The sequence below is a fragment of the Athene noctua genome, chromosome 15 (genome assembly GCF_965140245.1).
Source record: "Athene noctua chromosome 15, bAthNoc1.hap1.1, whole genome shotgun sequence".
Classification (NCBI taxonomy): domain Eukaryota; kingdom Metazoa; phylum Chordata; class Aves; order Strigiformes; family Strigidae; genus Athene; species Athene noctua.
In genome coordinates, this window is record NC_134051.1 from 7,576,343 (window position 1) to 7,594,000 (window position 17,658).

Sequence of the window (17,658 nt, forward strand, 5' to 3'; positions counted from 1 at the left end):
TAGGACATGTGGTTGGTAAAAATGCGCTCTCTGTTTTACAGACGTGATCACTGCCAGAAATGTGCACGGGGGAGTCCAGCCGGCCTGGGCTGAGTGTTTCCTCTGGCTTCAGCGTAAGTGAGAATAGGAGAGGTGCCACAGAGCCTTCCCGTATGCTTTGGCACTACACCCTCCACAAAATGCTGCCTAACAGAAACTAATGACCAGAGGAGTTTCAGAAATAATTTTCTGTTGATCTGGAGTAAATTCTCTACAAGAGAGCAGTACACCCAATCACAAACTGTCCGTCTACATCCAGGTCCTCATAAATCAATGTTTACTGAGAAAACAAGGAAGATACTGAAATTTACAGCAAGAGTAATGGGCAATTTCCCAGAGCAGGCTGGCTGCCGGGCACCACCCTCTGTGCTTTCCTCCTCCCAGCTCTGTTGCATGGAACGAGAAGGTCCAAGTAAAGATATCAATGAGCAGAAATGATGAATAATTGCCTTTCTAAGCACTCAGATCGCCAAGCAGGACTCTATAAACCTTTGAGGTACTCAGGGCATGAACAATTTTCCTATTCTTCTCACCCAAATGCAGTTTGCATCATTAAGGACATTTCTTTTTCCTATTAAGGTTTGCTGGGCATTTTTACACTGGTGTTTCTTCATGAACAATAAAGCTCCTTGGCTTAATCCTTTCTGAAACAATTTGCCCTGAATATAACAGGGTCCATCATCGTGCTCCACCAGGTTTCAACCCATTCTGGGAGGCAGCAGCTTGTTTCTAACTAAGTGACTCTGCAACACTAAGCACAGTGCAGCTAACTTGCGCTTAACAAAGATGAGTATTACATCATCTTACTTAGATAGCTAGACTTGGATTTAGGTACCTAAACTTAAGCACTCAGGTTTGAAGGCTTTGGCCATTTTCACTGAATCAATACTGCTCTGCTTTCAGAAGTCATTAGTGTATTTTCTCAGACCACTTAAATCAATGCATATTTCAAGAGGGATACCAGAGCATAAAGGCATAAAAGATGATCTGTGTATGGACACTACTATACACAGACACTATAAACAGCACAGAAGACACATATACAAATTATTCATGTTACAGATACACAGAGAAAACACCAAGAAGTGCAAGTCCTAGCAAAATTAGGTCTGTCAAAGTTAAAATGCTTCAAGATATTAGACTGATATATCATTTCAGTATTCAGGGGACAAGAAGTCTGGGTTTTTTAAAACTCTTGCAATGTATTTTGTTTTTACAAATTATAATACAATTTTAAAAAATAAATTAAACTTTTCAGTTTCATTGCTCCCAAAACAAAATATTTTGATCCATGTGAAATGATCTTCTCCCTTCCCAACTATGATTTTTAGCTCCAGTAATTTAAAATTTGGGAACTTTCTTGCACTTCAAAACCTTGAAAGCCTTTGTTAAATGGAATGTCCATCCTGTGCAGCTGTAATAGTTTCCCATCTGAAAACAATATTGCCTCTGTTGATAAGAAATAGAGTTTTTCTCAACTATTTATAGCTTCTTATATGAAAAATAATGAAATTGCTGATGTTGTATCTACACTGGCATACAGTAAATAGATAAATAGCATGTTAAATGACAAGCTCACCAAGGAGAAACAGGAGAGTTCTGAACCCTTGTGATGGTTTATACAAAATTAAGTAATGACATGCAAATTTTGTCACGCAGTCTACAGCCAGACCACTTGATCACAGATGAAGAATACTGCTGATTTCAGGCTTGGTCTTGATTGCAAATCTTAGCAGTGCCAATCCATATTCTGCAGCTGTAAACTCCATGTAGGAACCCCCCACCTTTAGGGCAAAGGCCAAACACTGTCTCACTCAGTTTCAGAAATTTAGTAACGCAGGTGGAGGTCACAGAAGATTTAACAAGACCAGAAACTCCATGGGGAGCTGATTTCTAATATAGACTGCCTTTTCAGTGACCACAATCATGAGCTGCCAGTAATTGGGCCCGTACTTTCTATAACATTTCAATTACCCAAAAGAGGGACCAGGAAACCAGCACTCACGGTAGACAGTTCTTCCTAAATGCTCTATTACACAAACATTTTTTCACCGCAGTGATACATTCTACCCCACACACACCTAAAAAAACCCCAAACCAGAGACAGCAGCTGATACTTGCCTGTAATGATACCATTTTTCTCTACAGGTTCTTGCCAGCTGACCTTGAGAGACGTGTCCAGAATCTCAGTGAAACTCAGGTGTCCCACAGCTCCTGGCTCTGGCAATCAGAAAAGGAAATCTGTTAACAGGAGAACCCCACTTACTTTTGATCTGATTCATGTGGCAAGGTTAGGGCTGAAGAAATAAAACACTGAGCCGGGGCCAAGGGAAGCCGGCTGGAAACATCAGTGAGAGCTGCAGGGGAGCGGGGAGAAGGCAAGATGTTATGAAGCACTCTGGCTATCATCACATAAATTATTTTATCCAGTCATCATCCTAACTGTGCAGACAACTAAAGAGAGTGGCAGCGGGAGACTTGCACACAACTTGTACTCTGCCTCTCTTCTTGATCTAATCTAATTAGAACAATCAAGCTGGCAGTCCTGGAAGCAATTGTGTTTGCTGTTTTCCCTCAACGACGGCGTGCAGCATTTACCTGTGCTGCTGTGTGCAGTTTATCTGGCCTTAGGTCTGCAGCAACATCACCAGCACCCCCCTCACCTGGAAAGAGCCTTTTGCCTATGCAAGGTCAAGGCAAGGACAGAGTCACCAAGTCACTGCTTGGATAGATTCTCTCAAAACAGCTCTAAAAATGTCCAACATAATGGCAACTGTCTTCTGTAAAATGAATACAAGTGTGTGAAACTTCTAAAGGATTTTTATGATGTAGCTCAAGAGCTCTTAAAAATTTCAGCTCCCTAGTGTGCAATGAAAGAGCATAAAATGGAATGACTGTCAAGAATATGCCATCCTCCCTCAATTTTGATCTTCAAGGAAGACATCCTGACTGATTTTTGATCCAACTGCTGTTCTGTCTTCAATCGATGTACTGGAAAAAGGAGTTTTTGTTCACTTTATATTCACTGTGCTTCTGTCATTGGATCCCTGCCCGACTATCCTCCAGCTCCACTGACATCAGTTGGCAATTTCTCGTCTGCAATTTCATATTTTGTTTCCTCTTCACTTTAGTCCAGTTTCTCATCCCCCTCCAGCTATGATAAAAAAAAAAAAAAACAACACACAAAGCCTGCCAGTAGGTTGGCTACAACCACATTTGCAATTCTGCAATCCTAGTGAGGAAAATTTCCAAATCCATTCTGCGCTATCTAGCAGTCAAAGCATTACAGAAAGAACTGGTGATCTGGTAGCGATCTCAGGAATACCCAACAAGAGCACAGCAATTATGCACTATTTGGGACCATGTATCTGCAGACATGCAAACTGCATACTTGCAGAGCTTTACTCCAATTAGCTTCTGCAGTTGCAGTCCAATTTTAATGTCATAATGAAAAACAGGTGCAGGTTACTCCAAGCCAGGACACAATGCTTCTGACTAGATGTCAGATTCTATTTGACCTACAGTTCATCAGCAAACAGACCTGTTTGCACTATTTTTTTCCTAAAGGATTGCCTAACTTTGCCATAGAGACAGAAAATTATCACCTGAGAACATGAATGACAGTCCTTTCGAATCTTTTTCCCACCACATAAATCCTGAAGCCACTTAGATTCAATGATGCATTATACCATCCTGCACTTAGCTTCTTAGTCACCATGAAAACCAAAGAAAGCAATTCTGAAGGATTAAAAATAAATAAATAAAAAATCTCCTGCTTAACTCTACTGCTGAGGATCCTTGCAGCATACAGCTTCATACACCAAGGAATGTTTTAAATGTTTTACAGAATACAAGCCTGGCTTTGCCTCATTTTATGTTTCATGATGGAATTTTCTTGTGTTTAAAATGGCATGTGACCCCAACATTGAGATACTCTCAGTGTCTTGGCTGTGCCCCTTCTCCCACTTTGTGCAGTCTTAAGGTTCATTTCTGCAGCCTTTTGTTCAGCAGAAATATTAACAGTCTCTTTCCTCTTCCCAGCTGGTTAATTTGTGTGAAATCTTAGGAGTCTCATATCTTTAGTTTCTTACTCTTCTGTACTCACTGAAATTAGCCACAGGGTTCAAATGTCATTGGAGGGAGAAAGACAGATGGACCTGAGACAGACAGTTGAATACATTTAAACCATCATTGTCAAAAGCTTAATTTCTTTAGGAAAACAGGCAAAAAAGTTAATACTACACACAGAAACCTAATGCATGTTTCTTATTCCTCCATGCCTTTTGCTTTAATCCCAGATAAACAAGTATAAATTCATATCAATGGCTCACATTGATTTCTGGTAGTTAAATTGCTATCTCTGGGATCTTCTAACAAGCAAAGGTTTAAGTTTACAATCTGCTCTTGGCACACAGGTCTAGCATAAGGAGGAGACTAACTACAAAAGGAAAATCCATGGGAATGTATTTAATTTTCTTCATGTTCTTTCAAGAGTATCTCATGAAAAATTGGATTAGCACTTTGAGCCTCACTTCTGTGAATGTTAATGACAATCAGATTTTTCTTTATGGGAACTATTAAGGCAAAGTAGTATTTCTAAAAACAATACCTTAATGGATGTATTAGACATTTTAAAATTCTGATTCGGATCTGTAAATGTGCAGCAGTGTTTATGATGATCCCTGACAGGAAGATACTGAAGCACTGTCCAGAGCCAAGATCACTGTAGACACACAGCTGTGAGGGCCACTGCAATTTAGTTATCTGCATCAGACAATCGCTAGACTTGTTAGTCCCAAATATGTCTTGAGCAAACACTTCCAAGGGGCCACAGAGGCCAAAACATTTTTTGATGCAGGAAATAATTTACATGCTAAACTATCCAGCTCATCTTACTTCATCTTGACTCCAGTTTTGTGGAATAAAAGTTACTGCATTCCTATAATCCTGTTTCTTTTATACAAACACTTGCAATATAATATTGATAAAGACATTTTCAATATATTGAATAACAGAAGGAAACAATCACGAATTAATCATTGACCTCCATAGGAAGTTCCCGTGCTCAGTTCCTAAGCAGATCAACACACATTTATTTGGATGCATGAACATGGATTTAAGAGCATAAGAGTTCACAAACATGAACAACATATTGTGTGTTAGCTGAACCAGACTATGAAGCTTTCAGCTTCTAACCAATGTAAAAAAAATTGTCTGGGTTTAGTCCATAATGAAAAAATTGTCAAGTATCATTCCTTTGCCACAGGCTAAAAGAACACACATGGACAACGGGCTGAGGTGATCATCTGATGCAAAGTAACTCAACAAGAGACTGTAAACTGATTGTGAACTTGAGGTCAAATTTTAAGCACCTGTATTTGAAAATTTTGACTTTTATATCCAAAGAAACAAAATCTGAGCACCGAGATTCTCTGTCAGTGCTGACTACTCACTGTCTTCAAGGGTGCGCAGCAGCTGGGGTGTGCTTCGTGGCCCATCGCCAGGTGTGGTGAAACACAGAACCGATGTATAGTAACTAGTGTATTTCTTCAGGTTGGTGATGCAACCACTATGAACACCATGAAAATCTGGAGCAATGGTGACCACAGTCACAGTCTCTGGAGCATCTACTGGCCATGCTAGAAGCTAGAAAATTAAAACATGGATGAGCTTGCATTAGAAGTTGTGTCTATTTGGAATCAAAGTATGCTTGGCTGCCAAAACCATCTTAATCTGATTGTAAAAAAACAAGCAACGCTGTTAAACTACTGTCAGCTCTGACGCTGAACAGATGGGTATAACACTGCTACTAAGATAACTGGAGGGATGTGTATCATACTCACTAGTGATGGGGGATATACCGACACTGTGGAGGTATTGCAACTCTCAATGTCTGCTACTGAACAATGCCAAAATTATCGCAAATTATTATTAGTATGACACGAGTCTTTTGACTCTCTCTGGGCTGCTCTGACCACCCTGGACAATCTCTGCTGCTGAAAGGAAGCTGAAGGCAGAAAAGTATTTTCAGTGCTACACTGAGACAAATGCTTTATCTTATTTTGGGGTTCCTTTAAAGACCCCACTGGCTGGGGCGGTTAGTGGGATAAGGGGGAGAAAAAGGGACACACACACATCCTCTTTCCCTGCCCTCAGCCCCCCAGCATCCCACTGACCAGCCTAGACTAACAGGCTAAGAAAGAGTATTACAGTGTTTGGTGGTTTGGGGATATCCACACTGTGAATGATTCAAGTGGTTCTGGAACTACAGAAAGAATAGAAAATGGTTATAAAGATGATTACTACAATTTTAAACACCCGGGTCCCAAAAGTTAGACTCCTGAAGACATTTTCATGCATTTAAAACAGTGTGCTTGTCAGATATGCTCAGTTCTTCCAGGTTTCATTTATCTCAGTAAGTAGAACTTCGGGATGATCAATATTTTTTAGAGTGGAGTACCCTATGTGTAGGTACCTAAATGAGGACTTAAAAAATTCATTTTTGGCAAATGACTTTGAAATTTTAAAACAATTTTTGAAATCACCTTAATGGCTTAGGGGTCTAAAGCTTTAAACTGCTTATGAAATTTTTATTTTGTCCAAAAATCCTCATCATATGGCTTATATGAGCACGTTAAAATTCAAGGCCTTACTCAGTATCTGTGTAAATTGTGCTACTTGTATTGATTTCAGACTCATAAACATGAATAGATGCCTGAAATTAATGAGCCATATTTGACACATTTAGACAATGTCTATAGTTTCTGATAATCAGACAGCACAGTTAAAGGACCATAAGGAGTAATTTTGTTAGGAATATTTCATATTCGAAAAGGTGCACTTTACAACTTCTTGAAGTGCAAGTAAATTTCAAAGAAAAGATAAAAATGGAAAATGATTGATGTGATAGTAAGTTTTATTTTCTTGTCTAAATCACCTTTGTAGATTACAATTGGCATTTATAACTTTGGAGGACTGAACTTTTCTTTTTTTCAGTGCATTTCATTGCACGTTCTTCAGGAAACATGCAGAATATACAGGTGAATGATTCTGTCAGTTAAAGGAAAAAATGGATTTCATCCTTAAGCAAAGCAAAGGCCTAGCTTTGACTACTAGTAATTTATGAATCGTACAAAAAACTATGCTATAGAAGTAACTGACAGAAATGTTCTCAGATTCTTCGTACTGCAATTCACAGTCCCTATGAGAAACAAATGGTAAAATTGTTGCCATCTACTGCAATCAAAGAAATCCAAAGAAGGAGAAATTTTGATCATTTCAAAAGTTTTCACTGACCACTGACAGATACAAATCATTATTTTAGTTATTTTATTCTGTTGGTAAAGAAACTGAAACATAAATTAGAGGTAGATATGCAATCAGATTGAGGATCTTTAGACTGAAACTCTGAATAAAATGAAGAATAAAAATTGGAAATATGACTTTTGCAAATCTGAGCTCACCATATGTGGATTTACACCAGAAAATTATAGTGCACTGCAGTCCACTGAGGCCAAAAAGTGCTTTTATTCTCCAGAGCCTGAACAGAAGTACTACTTCTGTATTGAGGTTTCTGGATATACTTCTGCAGCCCTATCAAGTCATCTGGTCTTGAGAGCTGATTCTGTCTCTGGGAGAAACAGGCATACGTATCTACACGTATATAGTACTGCAGCAGCAAGGTTCTGAAACCACCACTGTTTTTTATGAGAAATACGTAGGTCTGGGCAAAACTACTGAAACTCCCATGCATAACTCTTTCTCAGTTTCTCCATCACTTTGAGACATTCTTAGAGAATGATCAAGTCTTCTGAAACTTCTCAAATCCACCTACAATCCCTCAGTTCACAGCTTGTCTTCTGAACTACACATCCTCCTCAGCCCACTCAACATTCCTTCACCCAGCACCTAAATCAGCATTCCTCCTCCCTGCTCACAAAACATACCTGTCTTCCCTTTTCCTGCTCTGTTACTCCTACAAGATTTTTCTTTGTTCTTTCCATTAATGTTTTCAAACCCTTTGTTTATTATGCCCTTACTGCTGAACCACTGAAGACGTTTCTATTAAGCAGTCCTTCCTGAGACACAGAAATAAACCACTCCAGTTACATTCTTAGCATACACTCCACTGGTCAAAGTACCAACAAGTGCTCTGTTAAGCACTCTTTACTCTACGTACTATAATAGATACTGCCAGTTGCGCCATCAACAGAGACTTATCATGCTAACTCTGTGTCATCAAGCATGATTAACAAATTTTATATTCTTAACTCTCCCAAATCATCACAGTGGGAAAGTTAAGACAAATATTTAGTGTGATGTTTTGGTTCCTAATGAAACGAATGGGAATTTTGAATCAGAGTAAATAGAAATCTCAAGGTTGATTTTCAGTGGCATAACAACATATCTCCTGTGCTGAATTTCCAAACTGTTTGATATTGAACTGCATTTTGGCTTTGGAAACTCTCCAGGTAAATGACAAAGGTATTAGGACTTCTACCCTATGACATATTCCCTTTTGAGAACTTACATAAATTGCAAGTGTTAGGAGCAACAACTGTTCACTTCTCTCTTTATTTCGCTCATGTAAGATATCCCTGAAAATATACAGTTAGTTTGGAGATTCAGAGATTATTAAATTAAACTTCCAATTGTTATATACCAGGATTGTTAAGGCAAATGTTATTTGAAGTTACAGAAATCTATTTACCTTGTATCCTTGGTTAATACCATTGATGAACTGTTGGGGTGGAGGGTTCCAGAGGAACTGAATGGTTGTGGAGTTCACAGCTTCGACTTGCACATTCTGCGGTGGAGCTGTAGGCACTGCTCCCAGTTAGCAGAGAGGGAAGCAAAAGAAAACACAGCGGAGGAGAAAAATTAACACAGAACCCACTGACTGCCACTTGTGAATCACAAAGTAGTAACAACCTTGAGAGAAGGATGCACTTCTTGTGCAACAGTGACCAGCAGTGATTAGGAACAAAGGCTAATTGTGTTAATTTCTCATTCTGTATTGGGGACTCTTTCAAGGGAAGGGGACAAAATGATTTCTGCAGTTTATTATTCCACAGATGAGTTTCTCAAAGACTTGAGACAGGAGCTATGTAATTGATAGGTGAACACATCTCTTTCAATTATCCATGACTGTACAGAGAATAAACAGTTTCAGAAAATTTCTTGAGTCTTTTAATACAACACAATTCCCCAGATCAGACAAGCAAACATGAAATCCGCCCAATTAAAGTTCTAATTGTGAATTATAATCTGGCAACAGCATCTGTTTATTATTTACTGCTGCTTAAAGAATTAGGATCAGTCATATCACATACAATAAAGATTTTTCTTGGGAATTGGAGATGTTCTTATTTTATCTTGATATGATATTCATTCGTGTATATTGAACTGATTATATATATTCTGAGCCAATACATCCTCTAATCTACTAGAAGTTGCATAAACATTTTATGCCAAGTATTTAATTAGACAGATGTTTTCTCAATATGAAAGAAAGCATAGAACATAAAGGCATACTGCCTTCCAACAACAAAAAATAACACCTAAATATTTTGTCATTTAATATAATGCCTCTTTAAATACATTCCAGGCAATTTCTTCAACTTATTGCTTTAGGATGTAATTTCCATAGTTCTCAGAGGAATGAATAGTAATAGACAGGTCTATTTTTCTGAAATTACCAAGCTTATAGTAAGTTTAAGAAGAAAACTGCTATTTGACTATAAAAAATGGACTAATACCCTTTGAATCCTATAAAATACATTTAATAAAGCTTAAAAAATATTGCTAGTGACAGCCACGTGCATTTGTATTCTGTGAAAGAGGAACTATCCACAAGTGGTTTTGAAGCCTGAAAAGCTTTGTTCCTTCTGCTTCCAAGGGAAAATTTCTACCAAAGCCCAATGACCTATGCTTCCAAAAAGTATCCACAATTCCCACTGAGAAATGACGGTTTGCTCCATACTTTTCAAAAACAGGTCACAAACTTTTAAAGCTTTTAAGTACTTTTGGAAGATGAGTCTTTGTATGGAGAAGAAATCAAGACATTAAGTTAAAAAATGTAAAAATGCCCCTTTTTCCACCAAAAGCTATGTTTGTTTGAAGGAGACATAAAGGAACACGAGTCTTAACTGGTGTACAAGCTATAGCAAGCCTGCAAACAGAGCAAGGACAGTGTACACTTCTCAAAGACATCCAAAACCTAAAAATATCAACACCGAAAAATGGAGAAATGCTCAAAGATGTCAGTTTTGAAATAAGAACATCCACCTTCATGTCCTGTGTCACAAACTCCCTGATGACTACACCATGACTTGAAAATTTAGCTCTACACATTTTTTTAACCTCAGAAGCTGCATATTACTCAGAATTTTCTTGCCCTAATTTAAAACTCGATGTCACAATTTATGAACTATGCATTATTATTGAGTTCTAAAACCAGAATTTATCTGATACTACTTTAAATTTTCATTAGAATCTGGGCCTTATTTCCTGCCATGTATCATAATTCCCTGTATGCTTTTGGAAGGTTATAATATTATCTTAATGACCTGTAGACATCATAAAGTTTTGTAGTTAAGAGATTCACCAAATCATCCTGATATACAGTCATATATATTAAAGTCATTCTACAGTCATAACGAGCTTCTTTGGCTACAGTCCCCTACTAAATGTATTTTTTCTTATGCATGTTCTTTGATGGATCTGTTTATTATGAGAGCCACAAGATGTATTTCAATTTGCTTTTGTGTGCAATACTTTGTATAATTAATAGTTAACACATATAAGATTTTTTTTTAAATGAAAATTCTTACTTTCCTCCATATTTGCATATTCAGATACTGTAACTGCCAGAGATTTATTATTGCAGGAGAAAATTGTATTAGAAGCCTTCAAGTTAGTCTGTTATCAGAAAATCACCTGGATATCATTGATAGATTAATCTCCTTCTGTCAGGAAGGCTAAATCAGCTGAGCACCATCCTCTCCACTCATTCCTCTTCCTTCTGTTGAACTGCTACATTACAACTCTATTTGTATGTGCTAGGTTGATTTTGCTACACAATTATTGTACAGAAATTCTATACATAACCTGTGTACTGCCCACTGACTGCCACACTTGAAGAAATGCGCAACTTTGTCAGTGGTAGGAAGAGATTTTCCAAGAGCATAAGGAATACATACAGGTGACCTGAGAGTTAACAGTACAACCACTCCCAGCAGGATGTTCCCACTGCCTTTATCATTTTCCTGAAACACAAATTAGCATGCACATGGTTGCTTCATTTCTGTGGGCATTATTTTCTTTAGTGGAGGATGCCACGGATGTTTTACAATTAATAGCAAATTTCCAGTGATTTCAATATAGAAGGATTTTATTCTAAGGGTCTGATGAGTCTTTCACAGTTCAAAATATTGTAAATTTTTTTTAAGAGAGGAAAAATCCTGCATCAGCAAGCTTCAGGTTTTCATTTCAGTCCTTACAGTTCTCAAAAAAAAGTCCAAGCAAGCCCTTTAGGATATGTTTACTAGCTTTAGAAATGTGGATAACCAAAGGCATTAGTTATTTCTTTTAAAAAGGGAAATATTTTTATTTCATTAGGACATAATTTCCTGAAACAAGAATAAACCATCCTAGCACAAAAAGTACCCGCTACAAGAAAAATGGTAAAAAATATGAACAGAAAACATAAAACCTTCAGAATGTTGGAAACCATGATTTATATTACAATTCCTCTTTAGACATCTTTATTGAAAAATCAGCATCTGCATCTCAATGAATGCATTTAAAAAATGGAAAGAACGTGGTCCATCTGATATGCATAAGCTTAATTATGCTGCAGAAGACATAATAAAATACATTTTAATATTTTAATCGGTAAAATATTGGCATTATAATCTCAAATTTACTTCAAAGTGACAGTATAAAGTTCTCCTTTTATGTCCTGATATTAAAGACTTCCTTGGATATCTGAACAGTTTTGCATTTAAAAAAGAAAAGAAGTTTGACAGAAGCTAAATCAGAATTGACCTTCTGATCACTTCAAAACTCAAATACTTTTCCAAGATCATGGTTGGTAACTTACTGAAGCTGCAACTATCCACATAAAAGATTTTCTAATTTAGTGGTAGATATCCATTCTCTTCCTACAAGTTTCTTGTCACGTGGTACAGAAGCTACCAAGGTCAAACAGGTGTTTCAAGAGTAATTCCCAAGTATTTATATGCTCTGTTTTTAAGTCTGCTCTTCATGTTTGCAAGTATTTCTAAGTCAGCCCACAGTGGAGACCCATCTGGGAGTCATCTCGGAATTGCAGATCAAATTGGTCAGACAAAACCAACTGTTACTTTCCTCCCAATAAAGTTCACGTGGTTGGAAATCTGTTAAAAGCTCAGCCCCCGGGACTGCAAGTTAATGCACAGCATTTTAAGTAGAAAAGGTCATGGAAGCACTCTAGATAAAAGCCATTAAAAGGGTTTTGCTGACGAGATAATTGAGAGAAGAGAAGGCATTAAGGTTAAGCATGTGTACATGTAATTAGTCTGTCTCTAGCTATGTGCAAATAGCATGTAAACCCCACAGAGATTCTGACGGCCAGACTACTGGTCTTAAATATAGATCTTCAACAGAGCCTTGTAGAAAAGTCTCCTACTCCTCCGAAGCTCCTGACCTTTGAGGCGGCAGCTTCCATGTCTCAATAAGGCAGGCTCGGGAACCGCAGGTTTTTCTCTATGTGAAGGTTTGGTTGTTCCTTTAATGTGCTGGCTTGAGGTGCTACACTGCACATCCCTGGCGGGAGCGGTGGGGAGAGTCTGCTGCAGCAGCACATGATTCCCCCTGTGAAGCCTGTTCCCCATGCCCCCGGCTGACATCCTTTGCTGTGCTCTGAACTGCAGCACGTCCTTAGAAAAATGGTCTCTGCAATTCTACACATCGATATTTGAAATTCAGTAGTGTGAGATTTGGCACTAACTGATGAGTTTTGCTCCTTGCAGCTGCGAAATGTCTTCTTCCTTTCGTGCATGCCTCTCACAAGGACAAGATTTTACTTCTTTATTAAGAGCTGGGGGCCAGAGGCCTCACTGAGACAGCTGCTAATTTCACAATGTTTGTGAAATATTTTTTTTAAAAAAACAACAACAAAAAAGCAGTAGATGGCAAATGACACCTAACAGTGATGAAACTGAGAGATATAAACTCCAGCCACTACAACTCCAACCTGATCCTGCGCAGAAATGGCCATGGATGCTCCAAGGCTGTTGGTACCTTCCCCAGAGGAAGTTAACAAGGATTTTTAAGATGCTTTTGCCAAGAAAGCCTACAGGAAAACTCTTTCCACTGAGATAAAATTGAATGGTTGCAGAGGACACTCCTTATCCAGAGATTCTTTTTTCAATTATTTCCTAGATAAAGTAGGAAGCTTTCAGTTAACGAGGTTTTCTCTAACTCTTCTGTCTCAGTCTTACAGATTTCTCTGATTGGCCTCCTACTGCCCAAGGAAGAAACCACTTTGGACTTGGCTGAACACACTCATCTCGTTTTTATCCTTCTCTCCACACCATCAAGACTCACTAGCCTGGTGACTCTTCCACTTTTGTATTCAGGAAGAGCCTTTTGCTCAGACTTCCCTAGCCTTTCAAGCGCAGAAGGGAAATATAAAACAATATTGAACTACATTTTGAGACCTATGAACTTTAGGACATAAGACTGGCTTTTGGGATATGCATTAAAGAAAGACATTGCACTTAATGTAGAAATAAAAGAGGGTTAATGCAAAGAGCCTAATGAAAACTATGCCTCGAGTTATAAACCTTGCCTTGCCTAAATCTAAGGAGCAGTGGGAGTTTTTCAAAGAGAGAGAAGTTCAGAAGTATTCATGCTAGTGAGACAAAAGGGGCAGACCCAAAGGATGGAAGATTCTACTTCCTCAAATCAACCTGCAGGAAAAGGTAAACATGTCAAATGGTAGAGGGCAGAGACAACATCACCATCCAGAAGGATGACTATATATCTCACAAAGCTACTCTTATATGAAAAGGTATTTGGAAGCTTCAGTTTTTCATATGGCAATGAAAAGTCCTGCAGGACACTGTTTAAATAAGTAAAAATTGCCCTATGCAGAAGGCTGGCACAAATCCCTGTGAAAAGTAACATCAAAGTAAGGAACAGCTGGAGGAACTCTGATGAAGAAAGACCTATATATACATAGCATCAAAGGATTAGCCTGAATATCACTCTGAAAAGACTTTCAAGATTTAGAGACAGTCAAACTGTCTGACCCTAGTGCTAGAATGTTCAGTGTTTTGCCAGTAAGTCTTTCTGACATTTTATCTAACTGACATTATGTGCCAGTTTCTCCACAAGTTTAGATCTTTTAGCATCTTGCAAGTTTGGCTACATTCTAGAAGTTGGTGATTTTCAAAGAACTCTGAGTATCCGATTAGTTATCGGTGGCTAAAGCAATGCCAGAGAACTAATAAGGGATTAATAGACTAGGTTCTGGTATAAATCCACAGCTTCTATGGCCAGTCAATATTCACTATGACAAAGATGCCGATGTGCTGATCTGCTCCTGCCAATGGGTTGATCTGCTCCCGTGTTCATTTCCTGCCAGGCTTTGACTGCATAGCACACTTGATTAATATGAGGTGTTTCAGGTATTTTTCATCTTCAGACAGACAGGTTCTTGCCAGCATAGCTCACATCATTTAATGCATGTCAGAATAGAGGCAGCAGTGGTGGTAGTAGGAGAGGGGGATGGATGGGAGAGTGTGTCTTTGACATTTATCTCTGCTCATATTAAAATCAGAATATGATTTACAAGGCAGTTTTACACATGTTTTTTTCTTACTCCTGCTGGTTTGGTTTAGGAAGGACATTCCAGAGCAAGAAACAGCCAGTGGCTTTTCCTGTCATTTCCCAACTACAAGAAAGACAAAGGAGTTTTGGACAGTAGCGCATTACCCATGGAGACTTGATATTAATCGGGTTTCAAAAGATACTGATACCAACCAGGTTCCCTTTTCAACTCTAAATGTGAAACAGCTTCAAACTCTTTTCAGAATAGACTGTATGACTTTGGTGATTTGCACAGAAGCCCAGCAAGGCATTCATTAGGAGATGGTAGCATGCATGAAGTAGTTATTTACTGCTATTATTAAATACTGATACAAAATAAATAAGAAATAACCAGTTTTTCTTCTGTGTCTACCCATCATTAAGCATTTAGGAACTACATAAAGACAAACAGGCCATTGCAGGTTGTCCTGCAGTCTGAACACTCTTGCTGATTAATATGAATGCAGGACTGACTACACTTAATTTATAACAGAGGATTTATATCCTTATAAATGACAACAGACAGACAATCAATAAAGGATGATAATAACAGCACATAATATCAAGGGAAATTAGAGTCAATTGCAGGGTTTAAGAAAAAGAGTGTGAAGCCCAAACCTCAGTCTTAATAGATAGAAGGTTAAGGTGCTATGATAGCTTAAAATGTGCAAATAAACAAAGTAATTAATTACAACCGTATTCACCAAAGAGATTCAAATTCTGTGTGCAAACCAATTCTCAGCAGAGATCTGGTCTTTAGTGGGATGCAAAACATTAATCCTGGCTGCAAGGAGAAGACTTTAAGAAAAACATTTCAAGGTCTGCTATAAACACTTCTACAAAGAGGTTGAGTGTGCCTAGACTCCTCTAAACTGTGAGGCTCTACATGCCCTAAGACAAAATATAGATAGCTTCCATCTTTAATTATTGTGGTTAATTAGTGTTGCATATGAATAATCTTTTCTTAAAGATCTCCTTACACCTCAAACTGTATCTAATCATGTTATAAGGTACTCGTAGTAACAATTAACAAACAACTACATATTCTTCACTGATTGTAAATTAACTGATGTACTGTACATCTGCAAGTTTTAAAGATAGTTTAATTGTTTAATGACCAATAAAGTAGAGACCATGTACTGTCCAGTGCCAGAATCCAGCACAACCCTGCAATTATGGGAATATATGAAAGTTTTCAGGGCATGGTACCTAATTATCCTATGGATTTTTATACCAATCTAGAGGTGTAAACATGCCTTACATTGGTTATAAAAAGTAATTACATATCCTTTTGTTGATGTAATTTATACTCTTCTTAAAGCACTTACCAGAAAGGTGTGGAAGAGCTGTAGAATAAAAATCAGAGCTTTTAAGATAATTTTATCTTCCTCTTTGCAAATGTCTGCACCATTCCTGAAACGCTCAAAACACTCTTTCTCCACAGGCTGTATTTCTCTCCCTACACTTTCCTTACAATTTATTCCATATTTCTAAAACAAGGTATTCTGTGATTATCAGAACTAATGCAGCTGGTTTACTCAGATTTTGTCTCCTATATTGCATATACAGCAGATTGCATCTCCTGACCACAATAAACCCAATTCCATGCCATATTCTCTCCTACTCTCTTGGCAGAGTAACCTCAGCCCCTGCCTGTCACACACGCTATAAATCCATTCCACAGAACCCCAGCTCTCTTCAGCATTTCTATTTATTACTTACGCTGCGGCCAACTCTGACCTGCAAGTGTGGTAACATGCCATCAGGAGGGTCAACAAAAATAGATAATTTTTGAATTCACTCATGGCTTTTCCTACAACAGAGATAGCAACAGAGTCTCATCTTGTCTCTGCTTAGGCATTTGAAATCTGTGTTTCCTACCCCAAGCTGTCTATCAAATTTGACTGAAATGACCATTCATTTTACAAGTTGGTAGGTGGGGCAATCACACAGTGCCTTCTCTCCTTCAGAAACTGTGCTATAAACTGTGACTATAAAGGATATATTGGTCCCATTTGCTCACCTCCTTGTAAAGTGTACTCTGTCACAGGTCTGCTGAATGCTCCCAGCCCAGCTCCATTGTAAGATGCCACCTGGATTTCATACTGGGTCCAAATGATCAGGTCTTTCACCAAGCAGTAGTTAATTTCTGCACTGGTGATGTTCTTATACTGGTATTCTCCAGGGAGGCCAGACAGGCGATACCTACCATATGGGAAGAAAAATTTGCTAGTTAATTAGATGGTATCAATTATAGCAAATATCCTGACTAGCAAAATAGCTTCCTTTGCAATGAGGCAATATGCAAACTTTTACAGCAGAATTATACAAAGTATAATGCAAAATAATCAGAAAGAACAGACTAACTCCTGATAAGACCATATCGTGTTTGACTGCTATAGTATTTATAATCTGATCTCACTGAGATTACATGCTCAGAGCTAAACAAAATGGGTATTTTATCCTGTTTTACGGTTGCGAAAAATTACAGCTTTTTAAATGTGGCTTGTCTAGTAAAAAGCTGTGATTTAGTAGAAAAAACAGTCCAGATGTGATTTTTATCAGGGTGCTGCTGTAAATCAGCTTGAGAAATGTTTTTTTCCTTCTCCTCTGAAATCTGAAAAGGAAGAGCTCAGAGGGCTTTGACTTTCTAGAGTCTCAGGCATTGCCATCTCTGTCTTCCACCAGGATTTACTTCACAGAATAATTAAAATAAGGAAGGAATACAGTTGAGGCTGAAGGGTTGGTTAAGCATCGGGATTC

The 17,658-nt window shown here is 38.1% G+C and overlaps 1 protein-coding gene across 1 annotated transcript in view; it reads right to left on the minus strand.

Annotated features, from left to right (window-relative positions):
* SDK1 (sidekick cell adhesion molecule 1) overlaps window positions 1-17,658 on the minus strand; it is a 416,654-nt gene that overhangs the window by 100,979 nt on the left and 298,017 nt on the right. Inside the window, exons 17-20 of the mRNA XM_074918870.1 lie at window positions 16,919-17,100; window positions 8,750-8,865; window positions 5,493-5,685; window positions 2,161-2,259 (exon numbers count right to left, since the gene is read on the minus strand). Of these exons, the coding sequence (XP_074774971.1) occupies window positions 2,161-2,259; window positions 5,493-5,685; window positions 8,750-8,865; window positions 16,919-17,100 (590 nt within the window). The remainder of the gene's footprint in view (window positions 1-2,160; window positions 2,260-5,492; window positions 5,686-8,749; window positions 8,866-16,918; window positions 17,101-17,658) is intronic.